At 37.1% G+C, this 23,626-nt stretch overlaps 1 protein-coding gene across 1 annotated transcript; it reads right to left on the bottom strand.

Annotated features, from left to right (window-relative positions):
* Nucleotides 1-17,099: 17,099 nt before the first annotated feature.
* LOC125191520 (serine/threonine-protein phosphatase 7 long form homolog) lies at nt 17,100-19,236 on the bottom strand. Its single transcript, XM_048088983.1, has 6 exons — nt 18,377-19,236; nt 18,217-18,304; nt 18,044-18,135; nt 17,689-17,962; nt 17,596-17,613; nt 17,100-17,405 (listed from the first exon to the last, which is right to left on the bottom strand). Exons 1-6 carry the CDS (start codon nt 19,234-19,236, stop codon nt 17,100-17,102), a joined length of 1,638 nt encoding a protein of 545 aa, XP_047944940.1.
* Between the last annotated feature and the right edge of the window lie 4,390 nt (nt 19,237-23,626).

Genomic DNA, 23,626 nt, shown 5'->3' with positions numbered 1-23,626 from the left:
AAGTAGACAATGACTGCTAGATAAACTTACAAGAGCCATCCAAGACCAACACCAAAACAAGGGAGCCGTTCCTCCCTAAAAGGTCCATGAGCAACAACATGACCTAGAAACATTTGTATGTTTTCTACAGCCATTCAAACAAGCATACACTATGTCAATATAATTATGTCAACACATATTCAAACAAACATACACTACTATTGTCAACAATATATTATTATAGCTATGTCAATAGCTAGTATATAAAATGTCAATAATCTTAAATTTTTTAAAATCAAGCAGAATAAATCAATATCAATTATACACGATATCATGTCAATAAGAAGTATACCATGTTGACAACAAGTGCATGCATGTTTTTACGATTATGTCAATAGATAAAGTACATAATAAATCTATGTCAATAACAAGTATACCCTATCGACAGCAAGTGCATGTATATTCTTAAAATTATGTCAATAGATAAAGTACATAATAAATCAATGTCAATAACAAGTATATCTCATATATAGCAAACATAATTATCTGGTTACTATTATGTCAATTTGACTATGTCAATAGCGATTCTAATAAGTATACACTATGTCAATAACAAGTATATCATGTTTAAAGCAAACATAATTATCTTATTATTTTTATATTAATTGTTAAAGTTTATAATGTCAACAGCAATCCAAACAAGCATACACTATGTCAACAATATACAATATCATCTCAATGACAAGTATATGCTGTTTATAGAAAACACAAGTCTATTATCATAACTATGTCAATAGCTATTGTATGAAATGTCAATAATCTTAAAAATTTAAACAAATCCTTAACTGGAAGCAGATGCATGTTCTCTTTCGTTTTTTCCAGCAGCCTTGTTGATTTTCTTCTCTTTCGATTCTACCATCGCTAATCAACAATAAAAAATCAGCAGAAATCGAATTCAGAAGAAAACAAATCCAGATCTGTTTTAATACACTAAAATCGAAGCAATATACTTAAAATTTGAATCAATTTCTTAACCTGAAGAATTCGCTTCAACGACCGCCGATTTGGAATGCCTTTTTCTGGCTACAATCGGTGCTTCAACTTCAACTACTTCTTCGATCCTCATTTTTGGAAATTAATTGATGTAGAAAACTGAACGAAGTCTAAGATTAGGAGATGAATTGCGACGAAGGGAAGAGAAGATGCAGAATTGTAGAAGAAATTTGGGAGAGAACTTAGAGAAATGTTCTGAGATTGCATCTCAATTCTCAGGGGAGTGTTATATTGCTAACTCAATACCTAATTGCTAACTACAACTAAATAATAGCCATTAGATATTCAAATTAAGGGCCTAGATCATCAACCAAGAAATATCAATACGATCAACAAAAAACGTCAATAAAGCCATATGATTAATTCCATAAAATATCAATAGGGGTATTAATGTCAATTAACTACATGTTTAGTTATAACTAACTTTTAAAAGAAATCCCAAAACTTTAAATTCATATAACATATATCAAATTAAAGATAATTTTATAAGGATTCCAACGATATCATATATGCATATGTTCCGACGTCAAAATTTGAAAAAAAAATCAAAAATTTTTCAATTTTTTCGTAAAGCAGAAATGTCAACATACTATATAAAATATGTCAATATAATACATGTAGAATGTCAATATAAGCAATGGGTTAACATTCTTAAAGCATCGTGTTGACATTCTCAAAGCATTGTGTTGATATTTCCGAAACACTATATTGACATTTTCATCTAAAACCCTAATTTGGCGTTTTTTTTATCTTTTTTTATTTTATTAATAAAAATGAAAATTACACGTGGCAAATTGTAGACCACACGTTTTCTAAAATCCTATGGCCTTAAATTAGTTGTAGTTAGCAATTAAATGATGAGTTAGCAATTGATCACTCTCCTATATATATATATATATATATATATATATATATATATATATATTCACACACCACTCATATTCATCAAGCATTTGACATTTCCCACATAACTATGTGATGCACATTTATGCTAGCTTCTGCATAAATCAAAACTCTATGCACTGGCTGACCATAAATAATACTCCCTCCGTCCCCCATTACTTGACACGGTTTGACCCGGTACGGGTTTTAAAAAATGTAATGGAAAGTGTGTTGAAAAAGTTAGTGGGATGTGGGTCCTACTTTTAAAGTATTAGTTTTATAATAAATGTGAGTAGGAATGAGTTAGTGGAATATGAGGTCCACTACCAAAAATGGAAAAAGTGAAGTGTGTCAAGTAATGGGGGACGGACCAAAATGACAAACTGTGTCAAGTAATGGGGGACGGACCAAAATGACAAACTGTGTCAAGTAATGGGAGACGGACCAAAATGACAAACTGTGTCAAGTAATGAGAGACGGAGGGAGTAACTACTACTAGAAATCAATGTGATTGAAAATAAATGGAAGTTTTCACTCCATTATCATGATCACACCATTTACTACAGCAAAGTCCATTAATATTCCCTCTATACTAATTTTCTATCTTTATCTTAGCAATTTAATTTCCTCAAAAAATGTATAAAAAAAAACCCTAACAATTTGTATTCTTCGTTCGTTCCACATTTTGTGTACTCTTGAGCACTTTTATACACTACATATGTTCCAATTATAGGCAGATTGAGTTTTTTCTAAAGATTATTTATGTAGATCAAAAATGAAAAACAAGCCTATACAATTGGAATAGAGGAGTAGTGGAAATATAACACTGTTTTTTTTTTTTTTAAATAAAAAATCACTTTAAATCCTAACAACTCCTACAAACGAGACAGTGAATGGTGGGTTCCTGATTCGAACGCTTTTGTTCCAGTTTCTCCAACGAACTCAGAGTCAATAAAGATGGGAGTATTTTTTATCTTTAAAATGCGTAGCCTTTGCTTATAGAGATTGGTTATTTATCTCTAGGTTTGTGTTCGTTGTAATGATTCTTTTGATTTTAAATTGTTCAATTCTTGATTTAACCAAAGTTATGTTATCACAAACGAATTTAGAGTAGTAGCTATATTTGGTGAGAATGCGTTCTTACTTTGTGTTGAGATCAGGATGTCAATTGGAATTAGTCCATTTACTTTTTATATAAATAAAAATTTTATTAGGGGTGTTCGGTTTGCAAGATAGTATTCCGGATTAAATATGTAGTGTATTTGTTCATAAGATTGAATCCCACAACTCAATTTTAAATATATAATTATGAGATAATTAGTCATAATTAAACTTATGTAACTAAAATAATCTTACAACTCAATCTTAGATTATATTTTTTTAATAATACAGAGTATGTTTAGATTTATTTTCTAATTATCAGGAATTCAGGTTTATCTAGATTCCAAAATCTATGTCAAGTGTCAACATGATAAGCTATAAGTTGGCTAAGTGGATTGGGTTAGGCCCCCTTCAACTAATAGGGCTTGTTAAAAACACGGCCCATTTAATTTTATACTGAATTATCATTAGAAGTTGGAACTTTTATATTGTGGATTCACACTTTAAATATTAAACAAACATATATAATTAAAAAAAATATAAAATTCTGACCGAAAAAAAAAATATATATAAAATGATGGAATTAAAAATAAAATTTTAGCTGAAATGAGACTAAAGTTTTATAAATGTCTTCAATCCCTTCTGTAAAATACTCCCTTCGTCCACGAAAAATAGGATACTTTTGGGAATGGTATGACTTTTAATACAGAATTAGTAAAGTAAGAGAGAAAGGAAAAAAGTAATTGGAAAAGTAAGAGAGAAGGAAGAGAAGAGTGTTAGTGGAATGTGTGTCCATATTATTAGTAAGAGAGAAATTGTTGCCTTTTTTTAATATGTCCTATTTTTTGTGGACAACAAAAAATGACAAATGTACTCTATTTTTTTTTGACGGAAACATTCTAAACTCTTTGCTATTTCCAATTTCAATGCACAAACCTATCAAGATGTTTCTCAGAAAAGAACAATGAAAAGACAAATCCACGTTAGTAAAAACTCGATAAGATTATATAATTCACTGATACTTCCTCCGTCCCCAAAGAATATGCACTTTGGGTTCGGCACGAGTTTTAATGTAAAAGCTATTTATAATAAATATAAAAAGCCACAGTTTAGGCTATCCATTTTTTCTGCCCAATTTGATGATTTTTTTGCCAAATCTTATGTTAAAATATTAAGAACCGGTAAAGATAATGCTATTAGACATCGTTAGCAAAGTTCTTGTATAATAAATCTGAGATGTGATGTTGACGATTTGACATTAGCATCAAAAGTTAGATGCGATGTAGAATAGTAGTATGAAAAAGGAGATGAATAGCTTCTGAATAAATGACAGCCTCCAAAAATACACTCAATCAGGCTTAAGTACCAGTGATTATAGTTAGGGGCTGTGGTTAAAACGACAGTACCCGATGCTGTGGTGTAAAACGCATAAGTTTTGTAATCAAACGACAGCAAACTATTTAATGCTTATTCAATTCAATATTCATCCCACCACCCCCACTCCCCTACCCCCACTATCCCGTCCCCTTACCCCACGTTTTCTTTTAATTCATTTACATTTTGTTTGGATATATAATTAAAGATGTGTACTACTAAATTCTTTAATTCTTTATTAGGATTTCTTTATTATACATTATGTTAAATATAATTTTTTTTTTCTATCTTTTTTCAATTATGAGTCATTTTGATAGTTAAACTAGATTTGTTATTAAAAATATAAAAGATGTTCCATAAAAAATATTAAAAGAAAACAAAAAATTGTATGTTGTGGTTTAACATAAATTTACTTCTTTTCCTTAATATTTTTATTCTTTTCTTTTATGGTATACTTTAATTTGTTTATTTAGTAAAAACCACCTTAAATTTAATTATCAAAATGAGAAAATTAAAATGGCTAGCCAAAAAGTTACTTGCTTTTAAATCAACTGCATATTATTGAAACTCAATCAATAAATAGTCAATTTATAAAAATAATTATAAAATACGAAATATTAGTGTTACTAAATATAACTAAAAATATTACAATTATAAAAAGAATTCTCAATGGAATTTGTTACCTAAAAAAATAAATGAATTAAAAGAAATAGTTCATGTTTCCTGCCAAATGATTAAAAGAATAATGTTAACTATTAAGTGAAGATTAAAAGAATTGTTTATAACATACGGTGGGAGATTAATAGAAAACGTGGGTAGGGATATGGGGGCTGGGGGTGGTGGGATGGATATTGAATTGAATAAGTATTAAATAGTTTGTCGTCGTTTATTACAAAACTTATGCGTTTTACACCACAGCATGGGGTGCTGTGGTTTTAACCTGAGCAGAGGATCCCCCTGCTTATAGTTGTACATTTCGCAAAATAACTTAGAGAGGTGTGAAAAGTGTATTTTTACTGCCATCTTGATCAATGTGTCAGTTTTGACTAAAATTTCTGCAATTTATCAAAGAGAAAGTACCGTAAAAGTGAATTACAAATATAAATGTTGGTTAATAGAATAGCATGGATTTAAAGTTTAATTACACATTCCAATGGACTTTTACACGGATTATTTAGGGCATCCTTAATTCCATCCCGAATTTGGGCAGCAAGTCCCCTCCAACTCGGTCCACAACTCAGACCACAATTATTCATTTGCACTATTCACAACTACAACATATTTTAATCGTAAAATAGTATATGTTGAACAATTAAAACCGGGAAAATTTATTGTTCAGTTAGATAAAAGAAAAAGAAAATTACAAATCCTAGAAAAAAAGAAAATTACAAATCCTAGAAAAAAGAACTACTTTTTCTTCATTTGTGCGTGAAGGTATTCGATCATCTCACGGTGCAATTCGAGCTCGTAGTCCGACATTGTCGAGGTATCCCTCGATGTCAACTCCGTCAGCTGGCTCATCCGCAACGTAATACTCATATCCGAACATAGAGTCTGATATCTTGTCCAGGGAAGGATTGGGCGTCAGCGGCGGCATAGCGGAATAGCTCGCAGTTGCCTTCCCCTTTGCTTTCCTCTTTGCCGCCTTTGTGCCCATCGGACGGTTTTGAGTACTAGGAGATGAGAGGAAGAAGTCGTCGTCTGTCACGTTGAGGTCGATTGGCGGACCTCTTTCGCTCGAAGTGTAGTGTCCAGCGGCGACTTTGGTTCTCTTCGCCGCCGCTTCTGCCCCACCAGTGTACTTCGGGCTCTTATCAACAAGCTTCCAAACGTCGAAATACTTGAAGTGCTTCTTCCCATCAGCGAAGTAATCTGCCTTGGCCTTGTCCACAAGGTCCATCTCGTTGTGCCCACTCGGCCACATCCGGACTACGTTAGTCCACTTGCCATTCCACTTGTTCATCTCCGCCTGGACCCGACCCCAATGCGTGCGTAGCTTCACGTAGGTATCTCGAACGAGACGTCAGGTCGACCAGCGTTGTACTTCTCTGCAATCCGCTGCCAGAACGCTTTGCCGGTTTGCTGGTTGCCGATCACAACGTCCTCTGAGACGTCGACAAAGTTCTTGGCCAGCCACATTGTCTCCTGCAGACTATACTTCTTCGGCCCATCCTCATCGGCAACCTTGCCCTTGCTCTTGCCCCTCCCTTGAGCGGGCTCCATATCGCTGATCTCGTACTCATCAGTGCTAACTGGCGATTCCATGTCCATATTGGTAGGCAACCCGGGACTAGGCGTTGCATTTGGATCGGGTGTCGGCGGCAATTGCCAGTTCTGGGAGTTGACGAAATCGTCCATCTGGCGTTGGTCGCTGTTAAACCAATCCATAGAACTCAAAAAGTGTTGAAATGCTAGAGGATTGAGAGTGAGAATTTGTGGGAAGAGTATTACAATGATGCAAATCAAGTGTATAAATAGAAAAAAAAAAAAAAATCTTTGCAGAAGAGGCAGAGCTATTGAGAGTGACAAGATTTGTTTGCCCTGATCGATTGCGAATGAATTGTACATCTTGGTATATAGTAGTAATAGTTTAGTGATACGCACACATAAATTGTTGATAAAAAAACAGTAGAAACATAAAAATTATCGCAAAGACTATGACAATCAAGAGAAATATGAAAAAAAATAATCAGGTTACACCACAATTTATTGTTCAAGGCTTGATTGAAACTCCAAATAATAAAAGATTTAAGTTGAATGAAACAAAATCAATAGATATACAGATCAGGGGTCATATTCTAATGCTTATAACACCCTAATCCAAAATCAAGACCAAATCTTCACCCTTAGATTTTAAAATGAGTGGATGAGATTAAATCTTACGAATCTCAATAAATAGAAGACAAAATATCAACAAAAAGGTAATATCGTCATTATGTTATCATATGATAATTTTCCAGAATGTTTTTTTATATCAACATAGTGTATTACAAATATCAACAATATCACATAAGAATATCAACACTAGTACAAGAAAATATAACGCATATTTATTGAGATTTTTACATGGTTTTATTGAGATTTTTTGATGTATTTGTTGATAAAAATCTGGTTATCAATATTTACGAAAACTAAAATAAAAAATATCAAATTTCATCATCCGAACGTCGTCGGAGCATATGCAATTCATAACTCGTTGGAATCCTTATAAAATTATCTTTAATTTGATATATTTTTTGCGAAAAAAATTTAAATCGAGAGAGTTACGTAAATTTAAAGTTTTAAAATGATTTAAATGAGAGGGAATTGACATTAATACCCTCTAATTTTATTTATTAATTTTCTTAATTAAAAATATAATCCATGTGGCATTATTTCAATCATTAGATCTTCTAATCTAATGGCTAAGATTTAGTTTTAGTTTGGGAATGCTAATTAGTTAGCCATTGATCACTCCCCTGTGAATCAAATTGTATATTTAAAAATTAATTTTATGATTGAGAAATTAATTTTACATCGAGATGACTCCATAGATCTACTTTTAATTTGTAGAAGTATTCATTTAAGTGAAAAGACAGTGTAAAATATCCTAATACGCCAAATTATATAGTACTTCAATAAATTTAATATGAATATATATTGATCCACACTACTTGAATGAAATTACATGATTTCATGAAGTACTTATCATTTCTAACTTATCTACACTAAATTTTGATTAAACATTACGAGTACTATTAATTAAAATTGAGTTTACAAAAATACATTTTAGTCCACATAAAGTATTGCTTTTACACGATTAACTATCTCAATTTAAATATCAAATATATTTCATCTATAAAAATAATTTATTTGCAGTAATAAAATACAAAAAATCATTTTGGAAAATATTTTTTGATTTTTTTATATCATTTTATGGCTCACAAGTATACAATGTATAATTTGCAATAAGGTTTTAATACATTAATGCATATCATACTTGAATATTTCAATGAATTTTTTTTTGCATATTTTTATAACAAAAGATTATTTTGTTAGTTGTAATTTTATGTAGAAATTGAAAGCTACAGATAATAAACACATGCTAAAAAGTTTACTTATCGCAATTTTTATTGTAAATATTATTAAACCATTACAGCTATATATATTAGAAATAATAATTTTTCAAAATAAATAAATATGGATTTTAATAAAAGTGTTAGTATATAAATGAGACATGTCTTATTCTAATTAACATATTTAATAAAATAGAAATATAATTATTTCTACGTTATAGTATGTTTTACTTTATTCCTTATCTTCTCAACTCAAAATAAAAACATAAAATACAATGCCGAATAGAAAATGTTTCACTGAGTGAGAAGGGAGAAGTAAATTTTTTAATGTGTACATAAGATATAAGTTTTTATTTCTGTTGAATTATTTATAATTTGTAGAAGTATTCATTTAAGTGAAAATCATATGTCCCGTGCATAGCACGGGTGTTAATTCTAGTTGGTAAAGTAGGAGAGTGGTAGAGAGAAAGTGCATAGTCTTGTGGGACGGACTAAAAAGGAAAGAGCGCATATTTTTGTGGCACAGATATAATTAATTAAGTCTATGGTCTCCAAGCAAAATTATTTTCAAAATCTTGTTACGATGAACTTGTTGAAAACAGAAGATTTTGGCGGCGGCTTAATTTTCTAGCAGAATCATCTCGTTTCACATCTTTTATCAACAGAAATGCAAATTCTCTATACGCTTTCGCCACCAAGTTTATACTTTAGGTTTAGAATATGCCTATGGCATGCGTTCTAGAATACATTTAAAATAGGGATATTGACATTTAATATCATGGAACTTTAAAAAAGTTGGATTTTTTCTACGAACTTTGAAATTGGCATATAACAAACTCAGGGTAAAGTTTTTGATATTATTTATCAATTTTAAAGTTCGTGGAAAAAATCCAATTTTTTGAAAGTTCCAAATATTAGGTCCCAATATACCTTCAAAGTTTAAAATATGACTGAGAAGACTTCTAATTTCTGTACTCCATAATTGACTTGACTTATAATAGTAGGAGTAGTCTTCACCGATTTCAATTGTTGTAGGTGCGAATATATAGGGCATTTGTGGGGCTTCTTGTTTGCTCACTCAATAATAGACGTCACCACGGTTCGTGAACCGCCGGTTCCCGGTTCGGAACCGCCGGTTCCGGTTCCCAAAAATATGGAACCTGAACCGGCCCGCCTAGGGTCAGGCGGTTCCGGTTCCGGTTCCGGTTCACGCACGGTTCCAATCCGGTTCAAAACCGGCGGTTTCCAAACGGTTCCGGGCCGGTTCCGGTTCGGACCGCCGGTTCAATGCCGATTTTTTTTTTTTTTTTAATTTTATTCCGGTATAGTACTAATTGTAGAGTTGTAGTTGTAGTCTTGTACTATCGAATAAAAAAATAAAATGAGAATGACAATTGACAAATGGAGTAGAAGTCGATATTGGAGTTGGAAGTTGGAACAATTGGAATTTTATTGAAACAATCATACATAACAATCATACAAATTTGAACGATATGTGAATGTCGATATTACAAATACAAATGTTGAAATTTGAAAATTGAAATTACAAAAGAATCAAAAGACTTAAATAAAAAAAAGTTGAATTAAAAAACAATAAATTATAAATGTAAATAGATAGTATATGTATATACTCTTAGTCGGTGAAGAAGATGTTTCTAGATAACTAAATTGAGGATGCCTACGTATCCTTAATGCCCGATTACATTAAGGAATCAAAGTCCACATAGTTCTCTTACCTTAATTACTTATCCGGCTATCGGCGGACGGCGGTAGACCTCCAACTCATTCTTCTTCTTGTTGTTCATCTTCGTCGGGGTAGTAGTCTTGGTCATTTTGTACTTGGGTGTTCCAATCTGGCTCTTGGTCTCTAATGTCAGCCGAACACCAATCATCAAGTAACATGGTGGCTTCCATATTTTGGCCGGTTAGTCTACTTCTTCTATCGTCCAAGACGTTGCCTCCAACACTAAAAGCGGACTCGACGGCGACAGTGGAAGCCGGAATTGAAAAAATCTCCTTGGCCATTGATGCAAGTATGGGAAAATCTTTCTCATGTGTTCCCCACCAATCGAGGACGTCGATTTGGTTGGGAACGGGACCTTCATCTTCATTCAAAGAAAAACGTGAGTCAAAATATAAATCTAACTCACTTACCGTCCTTGCCGACGAACTGCCGCCGGTGGTGTAACCGTATAGGTCGGCCAATTGGGATTGTGCGTCGGGGTCATCATCTTGAAAGAACCCAAAATTGTGTTGTTGTTGAGGGGTGGGCCGTTGTCTCACTTGGTGGGTACTGTTGTACTTGGCTTCGTATTCGGCAAAGAGAGCTCGTAACTCAAACTCAAATGCATGTTTGATGACGGAGAGATTGGGGAGGTTTATTTGGAATGCTTCGGACAAACGTACATTGTAGCTCTCATTGGTGTCCTTTTGCAAATCTCGAAGTGGTTGAAGATCAATAGAACCAAAATTCGTGTAATAAAATTCTAAAATCTTCAACGTACCGGCTAATTTCCATTTCGGATCCAAAACCTTTGCAATCAAAAACACTGATGGAATCTCACGGAAATACTTAAGCCATTTGTCAATCATATAATATAAAACACACATCAACTCAGGATTTGAGACGGAATTTTTCATAGACGTCTTAAAACCAAGTGATATGTACATGCAATGCTCTAAAACACATACAAATGTGCAATAATAAACACCGGATAACTCAACAGTTGCATTTTTGAAACCTTTGAACAATTTAAACAAACTCATGCTTTGCACAATCTATATTCATTCAAAACTTGAATAATTAAAGCAGCAATTGCGGGTGCGGTATGTGGTGTAGGAAATTGTCTAAAACCAATCAAACGCTTGTGCAACGTCCAACTATTGTCCAAAAAATGACATGTAATGCCCATATAAGAATTTCTTTTAAAAGCATCAGTCCACACATCAGAGCAAATATTTACTTTGTGACCCAGGGTGGACAAAAGACGTATTACTTCTCTTTGTTTTTCAAAAAATTGTCTGTTGTTAGATCTTTGGTGTGAAGTTGCGGGTATTCTTTTAGCACCCACATTAAAAGCGGTTTGCATAGTGACTTCATATTTTTTGTCATCAAAAAATTGAAAGGCAAATGCTTCATTGCAGCCCATCTAACCATAGCATCTTGAGCGACTTTATGATCATATTTAAAAAGAGGCGTACCTGTTGTTTCAGACGCACCGGTCGGGAAGTTTAGTTGGGTTTGGGATTTAGCGGTCCCATATTCGATCGGATGCTTTGTCTTTAAATGACGATGGAGAGTACCATAGCCCCCACCGGCCGAAAATGGGTAGAATTTATCGCAATAGTTACAATATGCCACAAATTCACCGGTCTCTTCTTGAGTGGTTCCATCTAGTACCGGGACTTTTTTATAATGTTTAACAAAAATATCCGATTTCAACGCCTTCTTAGTTTTACCTCGCCCGGTTTGAGTTTGAGGAGGAGGAACCGCTTCATCATTTTCACCAACTAGTCCGGCGCTCGTCGGAGGATATTGTTCCGATCCTCCACCTCCAGTTCCACCATTACCATCGTCGTCGTCGGATGATAAATGCACGTCCCCATAAGAGTGATAAGACTCGTTGTTAACACAAGAATGGGGTGAGTAGAAATGAAGGGGAGAAGGGGTATTTATAGGAGAAAAAATCAGAATTTAATAAAAATAAAAAAAAAAAAAAATTTCGAATTTTTGAAACGGCCGGTTTAACCGCCTGAACCGCCGGTTTCTCGGAAAACCGGCGATTCTGACACGAAACCGCCGGTTTCTGACAAAAACCGCCGGTTTTCTGCCGTTCTGCACCCTACGCCTGCAACCCTACGCCTGACCGCCTGAAAAGCTGCCGGAACCGGCGGTTCGGCCGGAAAACCGGCGGTTTGGTACACGGTTTCTGACAGAAACCGGCGGTTTCTGCACCCTACGCCTGCATGCCTATACCCTAAACACTAAAAAGTTGTTGGAACCGCCTAACCGGCGGTTTGGAACCGCCGGTTTCCGGTGAACTGCCGGTTACGGTTCTCATTTTGGTGCGAACCTGAACCGGCCCGCCTAAACCGCCGCCCCCTAGCCGGTTCCGAACCGTCACCGCAGTTCCGGTTCCCTGTTCCGAACCGCCGGTGACGGTTCCGGGCCGGTTCGGCTGGGCCGGTTCGGTTTGGGGACGTCTAACAGCAACAGGTATAGGCATCATCAGCACCACCGACGCTGAAAAAGCTAGGGAATGTAAGTGGGAGGTTTCAGTTACACAAAGGGCGCATGACGATGTGTGGGAAGTTAGAAAGTGGGTGGGTCGACATACTTGTGTAGGCCATCGTGCTAACAGAGATCATGCTAACTTCTCATCGGCAATGATTTCTCTATGTATTCGACATCATGTGCGACAATGTGCCGATTTCAAGGTCTTCTCAATAGTAGCTGATGTTCAAGACATATTTGGTGTGTCAATCAGTTATAAGAAGACATGGTATGCAAAGAGAAAGGCTATAGAGTTTGTATATGGTGGATGGGAGGAATCATTTAGGCAATTGTCAAGCTACATGTTTGAACTCCAGTCACAGAATCCGGGCACAATTGTTGAGTGGAAGCACAACGAGCTGTTGAGTCAGAGACGTACAAATGTGTTCAACTATGTTTTTTGGGCATTTGGGCCTACAATACATGCTTTCCAGAAGGCTGCACCGATTTTAACAATACATGCTAACCAGACATGCCTGCCTATTGCATATGCTGTGGTGGATGAAGAAACCAATGATAGTTGGTCGTGGTTTTTGGATCATGTAAGAACTCATGTGGTGAAATACGAGAGGGAGGTGTGCATTATATCAGATAGGCATAAAGGAATCTTCAAAGCAATGAAGTCTCAAATCATGACAAGGGCCCCGCAGATACACCATAAATTTTATTTGGTCCATGTGAGGCAAATGTGTTGAAGAAGCACAAGGGCCCCAGTGTGAAGGCCATGATCTGGAAGTTGGGGGTCAGTACTCAGGTACGTAAATTTGACAGAAGAAGTCGAGCACTATCTGATGTCAGTCGTGGTGCGATGCGAATGCTTGATAGGTTTACAAAAGAATGTTGGTCACTATGCTACGATGGTGGACTTCGATGGGGGTGGCCACAACAAACATGTCGGAGTGCTACAACTACGTGTTGCGGGGTGTTAGAGAGTTGCCAATTAGAGCTTTGGTTGATTTGACATTTTGGAGGACGGTGAAATGGTGGGTGCAGAAGAAGACAAAAATTGAACACACTGAAGGTGAGTTAACCCCGTGGGCGAGGGACATGCTTGCTAAGAATGACTCAAACGGGCGAAAACATTACATTACTGTAGTTGACCGAGATACAGGGAAGTGTCATGTCCGAACTCGAGGAAGAATAGAAAATGGAGTTTCAAAGGGCAACAATGTACAAAAAGTCAGGTATCTAGATTCGACGTGCAGTTGTGGTAAGTGGCAGACGTGGAGAATTCCTTGTTCACATGGTTGTGCAGTTGCTAGAGACAGAGGTCACGTTATGATTGACCTAATAGATAAGTCCTACTACCTAAGTACATGGAGATCACAGTACTATGGTTAAAATTCATTTGATGCACCAAGACACGAAGATTATTGGGTTGAACCTTCATGGAAATTGTGCAATCACCCCTCAGCAGTAGATTCCCAGAAGGCGTGGCCGAATTAGAAGAAGGAGGATACGTAATCAAATGGATGTCCGCGAGGAAGATGAACCGAGAGCTCCCCGTCGTTGCAGAAATTGCGGGAAAGAGGGGCATGACCGAAGAAATTGCACAGACGGTGCTGTTCAGTAATTTCGTGGTATATATTTCCTAGCTTTTGGCATTGAATTGTGCATTTGAGAGCTGTCAGGACCTTTATTGACAATTTTTGTTGATTTGCAGGAACGGCTGACAAGAGAGGGCATGGATATTGTTGATGTTTGTTTTTTGGGCTGACAAGAGAGGGCATGTATATTGTTGATGTTAGTTTTGTGGGCATATGTGATGGATATTATTAAACAGTTACTATCTTTATTTATCAACATTTTGTGGTAGATGCTCACAATTATCATGATTTATATTGACTTTTGTTGACAGTTATTATGTTAGATGAATATTGTTGTCATTTTTTTTAACCAGGTGGAATGAGTATTTGACAATAGATACTTTGTATTGTCAATTTTTTAAAAAAATTTGCAAGAATTTACCTTAATTATGTGACCAAAACCTGTTTCAATATAAACAAATACCAACATAAGTTCACCAAAAACCATTAAAACATATAAGTTCACACTGAAAGCTACATATGAAGCCAACCCCTACCAAAAACCTATTTCCCCGAAGGGGTGAATTTTGTTGGAGCTTTCCCTTTGTTATTCCTTGTTGAAAATCCCCTGAATACATTGTGCATAGCCTTCCCAATCTTGCTTGATGAACTCTTCACAGTTGGTCGTGACGATCCCTCGGTGGGTGGTCGAGATATTACTACTTCATCCCCTTCCCCACTCCCTGATTCCCCGCCCTCTTCTTCGTCGTCCTCTTCTTCCTGTCCCTCTTTGTAACACTCCGACTTTTTCTATCTTTTTATTTGTTCTCGAAAGGACATCGTTGTGCATCTGCAAATTTTTGGCCTTTGTTTCTTTTGTGAAGCTAAGAATTTTACAAATTGGGCTTAACACAATTATTCTTTTCCAAACCCAAATTCTTTTTATTCTATTTAAAAAGTAACTTGTTGTAAGCCCAAATCATATCTTAAATCTGCCACTCAATCACCAATTGAACGCCACCGTTCACTCAACAATTCTGTTCCACAAAATCCGGAACAAATCGGATTCTACCTCCCCATGACCTCATGAAATCGGTTTATACCTATACATATCTCTCCTCTCTATGACTCCACGTTTAATCAGATTCAATCAATTCCAAGAAAAAAATTAGAGAGTTAGAAATTAGAGAAAGAGAGATGATATGCACTATGTTTTGAGAAGAGTTGGGCCAAGGGAAAAGAGATGATGTGAGAGGATGACGGAGAATTTCGCTGAGGAAGCGACGGCAGAGGCGGCGTTGCACCGCTGTGGAAAGTACAGCTGCGACGATCATCGTGGAATAGCCGGCGCATACGGAGTCGAAGGCGGCGGCGTGATTTCGAGTGGAGGAGTGCAGCGGCGGTGCGAAGCTGATCGGGACAGCGATGGCACTGCTTGTACGCTCGATGAATCCCGAACAACAGCAGCAACGATTGAGGGCGGACAGCGGCTGTCTCGATCTGGAGCAGCAGCGGCTGATCTGGCAGCGACGACGCCGACAGTGACAGCATCGACTGCGCCGTGGCAGAGAAGCGCTGGCTGCCGGCGATGGAGACCGATCAGCAGCCTCGCAACCGACGGACGGCAGCAACGCACTGATGAAACTCCGGGGAGACGGTGGCGGCAGCGGTGACGCAGCGGGGGGGGGGGGGCAGTAGCTGCGCGAGGGACAGCAGTCGTGCAGCGATTCAGTGACGGCGGCGTCGGACTTAGAGGGCAAGAATAGGAAGAGATTTTATTCAAGTTTCATTGGGGATTCTCCTAATTTTGTTTAAAAACAGAGAGTACGACAGAGGGGAGAAAGATAAGTGATTTGGGGCTGTTCTTTTCTTATCTTTGGACCTAAGTAATATTTGGACTTGTGGTATATTAATTTTGCTAGTTTGGGTATGCAATTAGGAGTATTAAAATTAGTGGGCCGATTTGAACCCAAGAATCATTAGAACTCGGGCGGCCCCGAAATAAATGAAAGATAAAACAAGCACGGACTCAAGGAAAAGATGGGATTTATCTGCTAACAAATTGAAGTAGAAGTAAGGAATTCAAATTCAGAAAATTAAATGAACGAGGTGTGCTTTCTTTTTAAATAAGGGCAATGCCCTAAGTATATTTTTATGTGAAAATGAATATTTGTCATGCCGTGTTTTGTTTTATCTATGGAACCTATCTGCTGTGGCTTTTGCCATCTATGGATAATCGAATTCGGGTCTGACTAGGGAGTGAGTCCCTACTCAGGCTAGTGTACACCAATGGGGATCGTGAGCCGTCTTTTGGGTCGGCCGGTCTAGTGACTTGGAATGTGGCCACATTCCATGTCATCAATGGATCAGATGTGGTAGACATCTATGGGAAAATGACTGCACAGTCGAGTTTTACAATGGAAATGATTTTAGTGTCTTGGGCATTTTCAAAACCCCAAGGTCACTCAATGGTGGCATGATAATTATTCTTTTTATAAAATGTTTTCGGCATGACTCCACTGAGTGCATCAAGCACTCAGCCCTGCATTTCTTTTGAAAAATGTGCAGGTTGAGTTGTGACGAGCGCGGTGGGTGTTGAGCATAAAAGTGAAGAAGATAACAAATAAAAGATCTCGAATATATTATGTCTTCATACATAGTATTATTCTTCTCTCGAATGCTTTCGCTGAATGTTGTTTCTTTTATTCCAAGTATTGTACGAATTGTTGAATTGATACTCTGATTTTATTCGAGTTATTCCATTTATGTTGAGCTATGGTCGAGTTTTGTTGTTTTCTCCTTTCTTCCCCGCTTCTTTAACCCACCCCTAGTCGCGATTCACCGTGTTTTCTATCCTTAGAAAATGCGGGCGTGACACTCTTCTTCTCCCACAGGAGCCACAAATTGGTAATTCTGGAAATATGAATCACGTCGTGCTCTAGCTACATCCCAATCAGTACCAGCGTCAAAGAATGAATCACATGATAATCGTGTTCCCCATTGCGAGTAGTCGTGGCTTGAACCACCCATCTGGGACTGTGACCCTGGGTAGACAGACCAACTAGGGGCATCGTACTCTGGACTCAGTGGCTCTGGTTCTGCATACAGGCTGCGGCTGTTGCGACTGCGACAATCTATACTGTCGTGTATACCGGTGTCCACCTACCCGAACACCCGGCACTCCACGACGAATAGAAGTCGGTGGGCGTGTGGGCATGACCGCATCTCGCCGTTGCAACGTGGGATTCTCCATCACATCAGTATGGTTCATCGCACGAAGGGCATCAGCAACCATTTCTCAAATCTGCCGTAACCGAGGATCGGTGTCATGTTCAGAGGTCAAATGCCATACCCCCTGAGCCATCTCAACCTAGATAATACATAATCATTACAACCAATCTATACAAACTTAAAACTGAATACATTTTTATATACAAAAACATACCAATACTTTCATAGAAGAGGTTGACTCGTTCATCCCAGCAGTTGACTGTGTCCCAGGTTGAGTTAGGTATGACACCGTGATCCTATTGTACCACGCCATATAGCCCGGATTAATGCGACCGCCCATGCTCGCCGTTGCATGGTCAAAAGTTGATTGGAACCTCTCGTGTCTCATATCCCACTCATCAATGAAGAACTTATGTTTCTTTGCCCAATCAGCGCCCTTCATCCCACGATGGTGACTTTTACACAAATGTCCGGCATTCTGTAGCATCCTATCATGGTACTCAGGAATATGCTGGTAGCGGTTAAATTGCCGTCAAACTCGTCCAGCCTCGTGTGCCTCGACAAATGACCAGCACACCAAGTAAGTGTCGCACAAGAAGGATGCAGTCGAATCAATGCAGTAATCAGGCAAGATACAATCTACATACGGTGTCCACAGAAACTACAAACATATAATATAAAAATCATATTACTTTCATAGTATAATAAATTCATTAACTAAGACAACAAAAATAAATTCCACCTGGCCGAGACGAATCAGTGATAATTGATCACGATAGTGAGCAACTGAATATCGGGGAGCATTTCCTATTTCAGTAACTCCGTGCCACCTATACATAAAATTAATGTCAAACATTACCAAAGGAAAATAATTAAGTGAGTTAATGTAAAAAATAAATTACTTGGCTCCACACGGGGTATACGGCGTGTGCGTAGGCGATATCATAAAGGATGGCCTCAATGTCGGCATTATTTCCCACGCCCATAGCTGCAAAAGAACCATAGGTCCACCCAAATCCCTTTTCTGTCTGCCTACAGAAGCCTCCCATAAGTAATGATACAAAAACACCAAAGCAACACTTCCCCAACTGATATTAGCCACTTGGTTCGGATCGTCAAAGGCATTTAACCACATAAAGGGGACCTTGCACCCTGTGGTGTCTGGTATAATAAGTCCCCCTAACAAGATCAGGGCATGTATACGTGCCCTTTGGACGTATGCATAATCATGCAGCCCATCACCCAAAGGTAGCGTCGCTTGGTGGATCAGAGATGTCATTAACAAACCGCCCTGCTTTGTTTCTGTGTCTATGTCAGGTATCCATCCCAACATATCTCGACACTTGCTGGGCCAATCTTCATATCCGGTAGGGTAGTCATAGCCAGTGAAAACACGCCCGTCTGCTCTCAAACCCCACAGGCTTTGCACATCCTGTAAGGTTACGGTAGCTTCTCCAACTGGTAGGTGGAAAGAGTGTGTCTCAGGCCTCCAGCGCTTGATCAGGGCAGTGATAAGCTCATTGTCCATCCTCATTGGCCTATTACATTCCAACATACCTTTGAAACCCCATACATCAAGCCAATACTTCACATTTTCATGTATTGGCACTGCCCAAACCTTACTTTTTGTCCGACGAACTCTGAAAACATTTGATGTGCCATCAACCATCAATGAGGCTAAAATGTGTTCGTTTTGATGAAAGAGTAGTGATGGATCCTCGGGTCCATAGCAAAACTGTCTTTCAGAACTTGAAGATGCCATTTGCTTAATATCATCAATCATACAACATAACATAAGTTGAAAATCTACATATCCAATAAGTAACTATAACAAAAATTTGGAAATATTGTAAAACACAGCCAACATTCAAATTTTATCATAAAAACTCACCAATCCAACAGACATTGCAACTTCAATTGAAAAGCAAAATTCTATATTCCAATTTGAAAAAATAACCAAGATTCAATTTTTAGCTTTGTAAAAAGGGGCACAATTACAAAAATTGAATCAATTACTTTTACCCATTACATTATATACATGTGAAACACACAGATAGACAACAAAACAACAAAAATCGACCCTAAATTCATTAATTTCATCATAAACCCTAATTTTGCAAAATTAGGGAAAACCTACACAAACAAAGCAATAAAGGATGAATGTAGTGAAATAGAAGAACAATTACTGGAATATGTTTGCAAATGGTTGAAATCCGCCGGAAAAGGATAGTATTTCGCCTGAATTCGCCGGAAAAGCCGCTGCCTTCTTGCGAACTGGAAGTGAGAACTGCTATTGTTTCTGGCCGATTTTAATTCACACAAAGGCGCATCTCCTTTATGCGTCATTACGCAAAGACGCATAATGGTTTTGCGTCACTCTATAAAGACGCATAACGAGTATGTGTCACCTAAACACGCATAATGGTTATGCGTCACCCCATAAAGACGCATATTTGTTACACGTTTTATTTACAGTGACGCATAATGCTTATGCGTCACTCCCTAACTTGGAACAAATCTATTCTTCTTCATTAAGATGGAATGCAATTAACAGTCTAGAACAAAAGAAGAATTCTCCCCCCATTTGCATTATCATTTGCTTTATTCTTTGGATGCGTTTTCACTTGTGCTTTTTAGTGTTTTATTTTATAATATTTTTATTTCACTTTTTATGGAAATATCTAATCGGGATTCCTAATATTGAATGGATGAAAATAATCAACCGGGACATTTAATGTCGGACGAAGGAAGTAATTATTTTCCTTTTAAAAAGTATTTCATTTTCAATGGAATAATAAAAAAGAAAAACATTTTATTCCTAAGGGACAAAGGGGAGTATGTGATTCGTGAGATAGTTTGGAGTGGCGGCGGGACTTATTCCACGAAAATCAAGTGGAAACTACTCTTAAAAATTGTTTTCCAAACTGACTTTTCCTTCTCGTCAAATCTCTTTGTATTTGCTATGGTCTTTAAATAATTATATATACTAATTTACAAAGCTAATAAATAGAACAGTTACCCCTGCACAAATATAATATCCCGGATTTTCTTGTAGCATGACCCAGACCTGTTCGAAGAGGCAAACAATATGGAAATTTAATTCCGACAATGATTCGTAGAAGTAGCACTAAATTATCTAATGATGCTTATGTGGAGTACTTAATTAAGCATGCGGCGAGACCTCTAACTTGAGTCATTCTAAAAGTAGATTTTTATGAAAATTTGGAGTTTTTTTAAAGAATTGTTTTAATCTAAACACTGGACTCTTCATGTTTATTAAATTACCAAAGAGTCCATAAACTTTTCATACTTAATAGAGAAAACTATTAATTTATGTCTTGGAAAAGATATACTTCTTCCGTCTTATTCAAAATACACACATTTCTTTTTTAGTTTGTTCCATATAAGATGTTTACTTTCTATATTTAGAAATAAATGACTCTCTTCTCTTTCTTAATTAAAATATTTAACTATCATTTTTCTCTCTATATATTTCACCTAACAATTCTTTCTAAATCTCGTACCATTCAAGAATATGAACATCTTAACGAGACGAAGGATGTACTAATATGATGACATGAGTAAAATTCGTGGATTGAAAAATCCATATTAAATCACAATTCATAACTGATGTCAGGTTTCACAGAAGAGACCCCCATTGTGAGAAGTATTAGGTACGTAACTTAGAGGGAAATGATCATGTAATTTCTTGGGTAATTGAAGAAGCATTCGGCGGTTGATGGAGACGGGTTAGTTTGATATACTACCTCAGTCAATATCCTAACAGTGCACAGTGCACACACGAGTTTTAAGAAATTGTTTGATTTTATAAAATAGAAATATTGACACATAATATCATGGAACATTCAAAAAGTTAGATTTTTCCATAAACTTTAAAATTGGCAAATAATATCACGAACTTTACCCCGAGTTCACTATTTCCCACCAATGAAAAAATTACGTCGTGATACAAATTTTTTTTCGTAATTTCTCGACAACAACTTCGAGAGTTTCAAGTTTTTCAATCTTTGAGAATAATTTTTCTTAAACACACCCTCCAAATTTGTTCTTCAATCTATTAATATAGCCATATTTTTTCATTCGTAGGAAATAACAAACTCAGGGTAAAGTTCGTGATATTATTTGCCAATTTCGAAGTTCGTGGGAAAAACCCAACTTTTTGAAAGTTTCATGATATTAGGTGTCAATATCCCAATAAAATAAAATGGTGAAAAAAGTTAGTCGAAGGTGAATCCTATTTTTACAGTATCATACACCCTCCGTCCCAATGTGCACTTTCCATTTCCGTCCGTTCCATAAAAATATATAAAAATATAGGTACTTTTATTTATGGAAAGTTGTCCCAACTCATTACTCATATAAATTAATTTATTTACCACTTATACCACTATGGCCCATCATTACAACTCTTTAAACACTAATAATAATGTGAGTTCCACTATCAACTAACACTACATTAACTATTCTTCTCATCTCCTAGTTTACCAACTGTGCATTAATTCTCGTGTTATTTCAATTGCACATATTTATATGCGATGAAGCGAGTAGCTTTTATAATAAAATGTGAGTGGAATGAGTTAGTGGAATGTGAGATCTCTTGAATTGTGTGTCAGGCATGGTTTATAGTTTAGGGTAGAGAAGTTGTAGAGAGAAGAGTATGATTGATAATTCCTTGATTATTTTCTTCAATAATATGACACCCTTATATAGGGCATTACAAAGCTTGTGCTCCAAGTATTCTTGGCCACCAAGCTAATATATTTCTTAGCCTCCAAGTTAATATATTTCTTATCCTCCAAGCTAATACATTTTTTTGATCTAATATCTTCTTCTTTTTCTAACACTCCCCCTCAAGCTGAGTAGTGGGATCTCCGAAACTCAACTTGCCAATTACGTTTGTGAGGTTCTTGAATTGATTGCTTTGGTGAGGATATCAGCTAGCTGATCCTCTGACCGGACGAACGGTTGCTCCACAACTCCACTTTCTAGCTTTTCTCTGATGAAGTGTCCGTTAACTTCGACATGCTTTGTTCTATCATGCTGCACTGGATTCTCAGATATGCAGATTGCCGCCTTGTTATCACAATATAGTTGTCTTGTCTTCAATGAGCCCTATTTCACTCATCAGCCTCCTTAGCCATAGGATTTCCATCATTCCACTTCTTATCCCTCTGAACTCAGCTTCTGCACTTGATAATGTCACTATCTCTTACTCCTCCAAGTCACCAGATTACCTTCGACGCATGTGAAGTATCCAGCCGTTGATTTTCGATCAACTGGATTACTTTCCCAATCAGAGTCAGTGAACCCATATACTCCTCGATTTTCGTCTTTCTGAGCATTATTCTATGCCCAGCTGTTCCCTTCAGATACCTCACAATCCTTAATGCAGCTTCATAATGGTCTTTTTGTGGTCGATGCATAAACTGACTCACTATTTCCACAGCATAAGCGATATTAGGTCTAGTGTGGGAGAGGTAGATGAGTCAGGCTTCCTTTCAACCTCTCTATTTCCTCAGTATCGTCTCCTGTGATGATCATATCATTTACATATATGATCAGGCATGTGATTTTGTTGTCCCTCCTTTTCAAGAACATGGTATGATCCGAATTGCTCTGCTTGAAACCATACTAGCTCATGACTTCTTTGAATCTCCCAAACCAGACTCTTGGTGACTTGGTGACTGCTTTAATCCATAGAGAGTCTTCTTCAGCCGACATCCTTCTCTCCCCCTTAAATCCCTTAGAGAACCCTGGGGGTGCTTCCAAGTAAACTTCTCGTTTCAGTTCCCCATGTAGGAACGCGTTCGTCACGTCAAATTGGTGGAGTGGCTAGTCCCTATTTGTAGCAACTGAGAGTAAGACTCGAATGGTGTTCATCTTTGCTACAGGGGAGAACGTCTCATCGTAGTCAACTCTGTAGGTTTGTGTGTATCCTTTTGCAACCAGTCGTGCCTTGTATCTTTCTATCGACCCATCTGGTCTTCGTTTGATAGTGAACACCCACTTGCACCCAACTGCCTTCTTCCCATCGGGTATTTTGCACTTTTCCCAAGGTGCCGTTTCTTTCTAGAGCTTCCATCTCCTTCAACATTGCCTCGCGCCAGTGTTTGTGTCTCCAAGCTTCTTCA

The sequence above is a fragment of the Salvia hispanica genome, chromosome 1, assembly GCF_023119035.1.
Source record: "Salvia hispanica cultivar TCC Black 2014 chromosome 1, UniMelb_Shisp_WGS_1.0, whole genome shotgun sequence".
Taxonomy (NCBI): Eukaryota; Viridiplantae; Streptophyta; class Magnoliopsida; order Lamiales; family Lamiaceae; genus Salvia; species Salvia hispanica.
The sequence above is the reverse complement of the archived record's forward strand: the minus strand, read 5'-3'. Positions and strand labels throughout refer to the sequence as shown.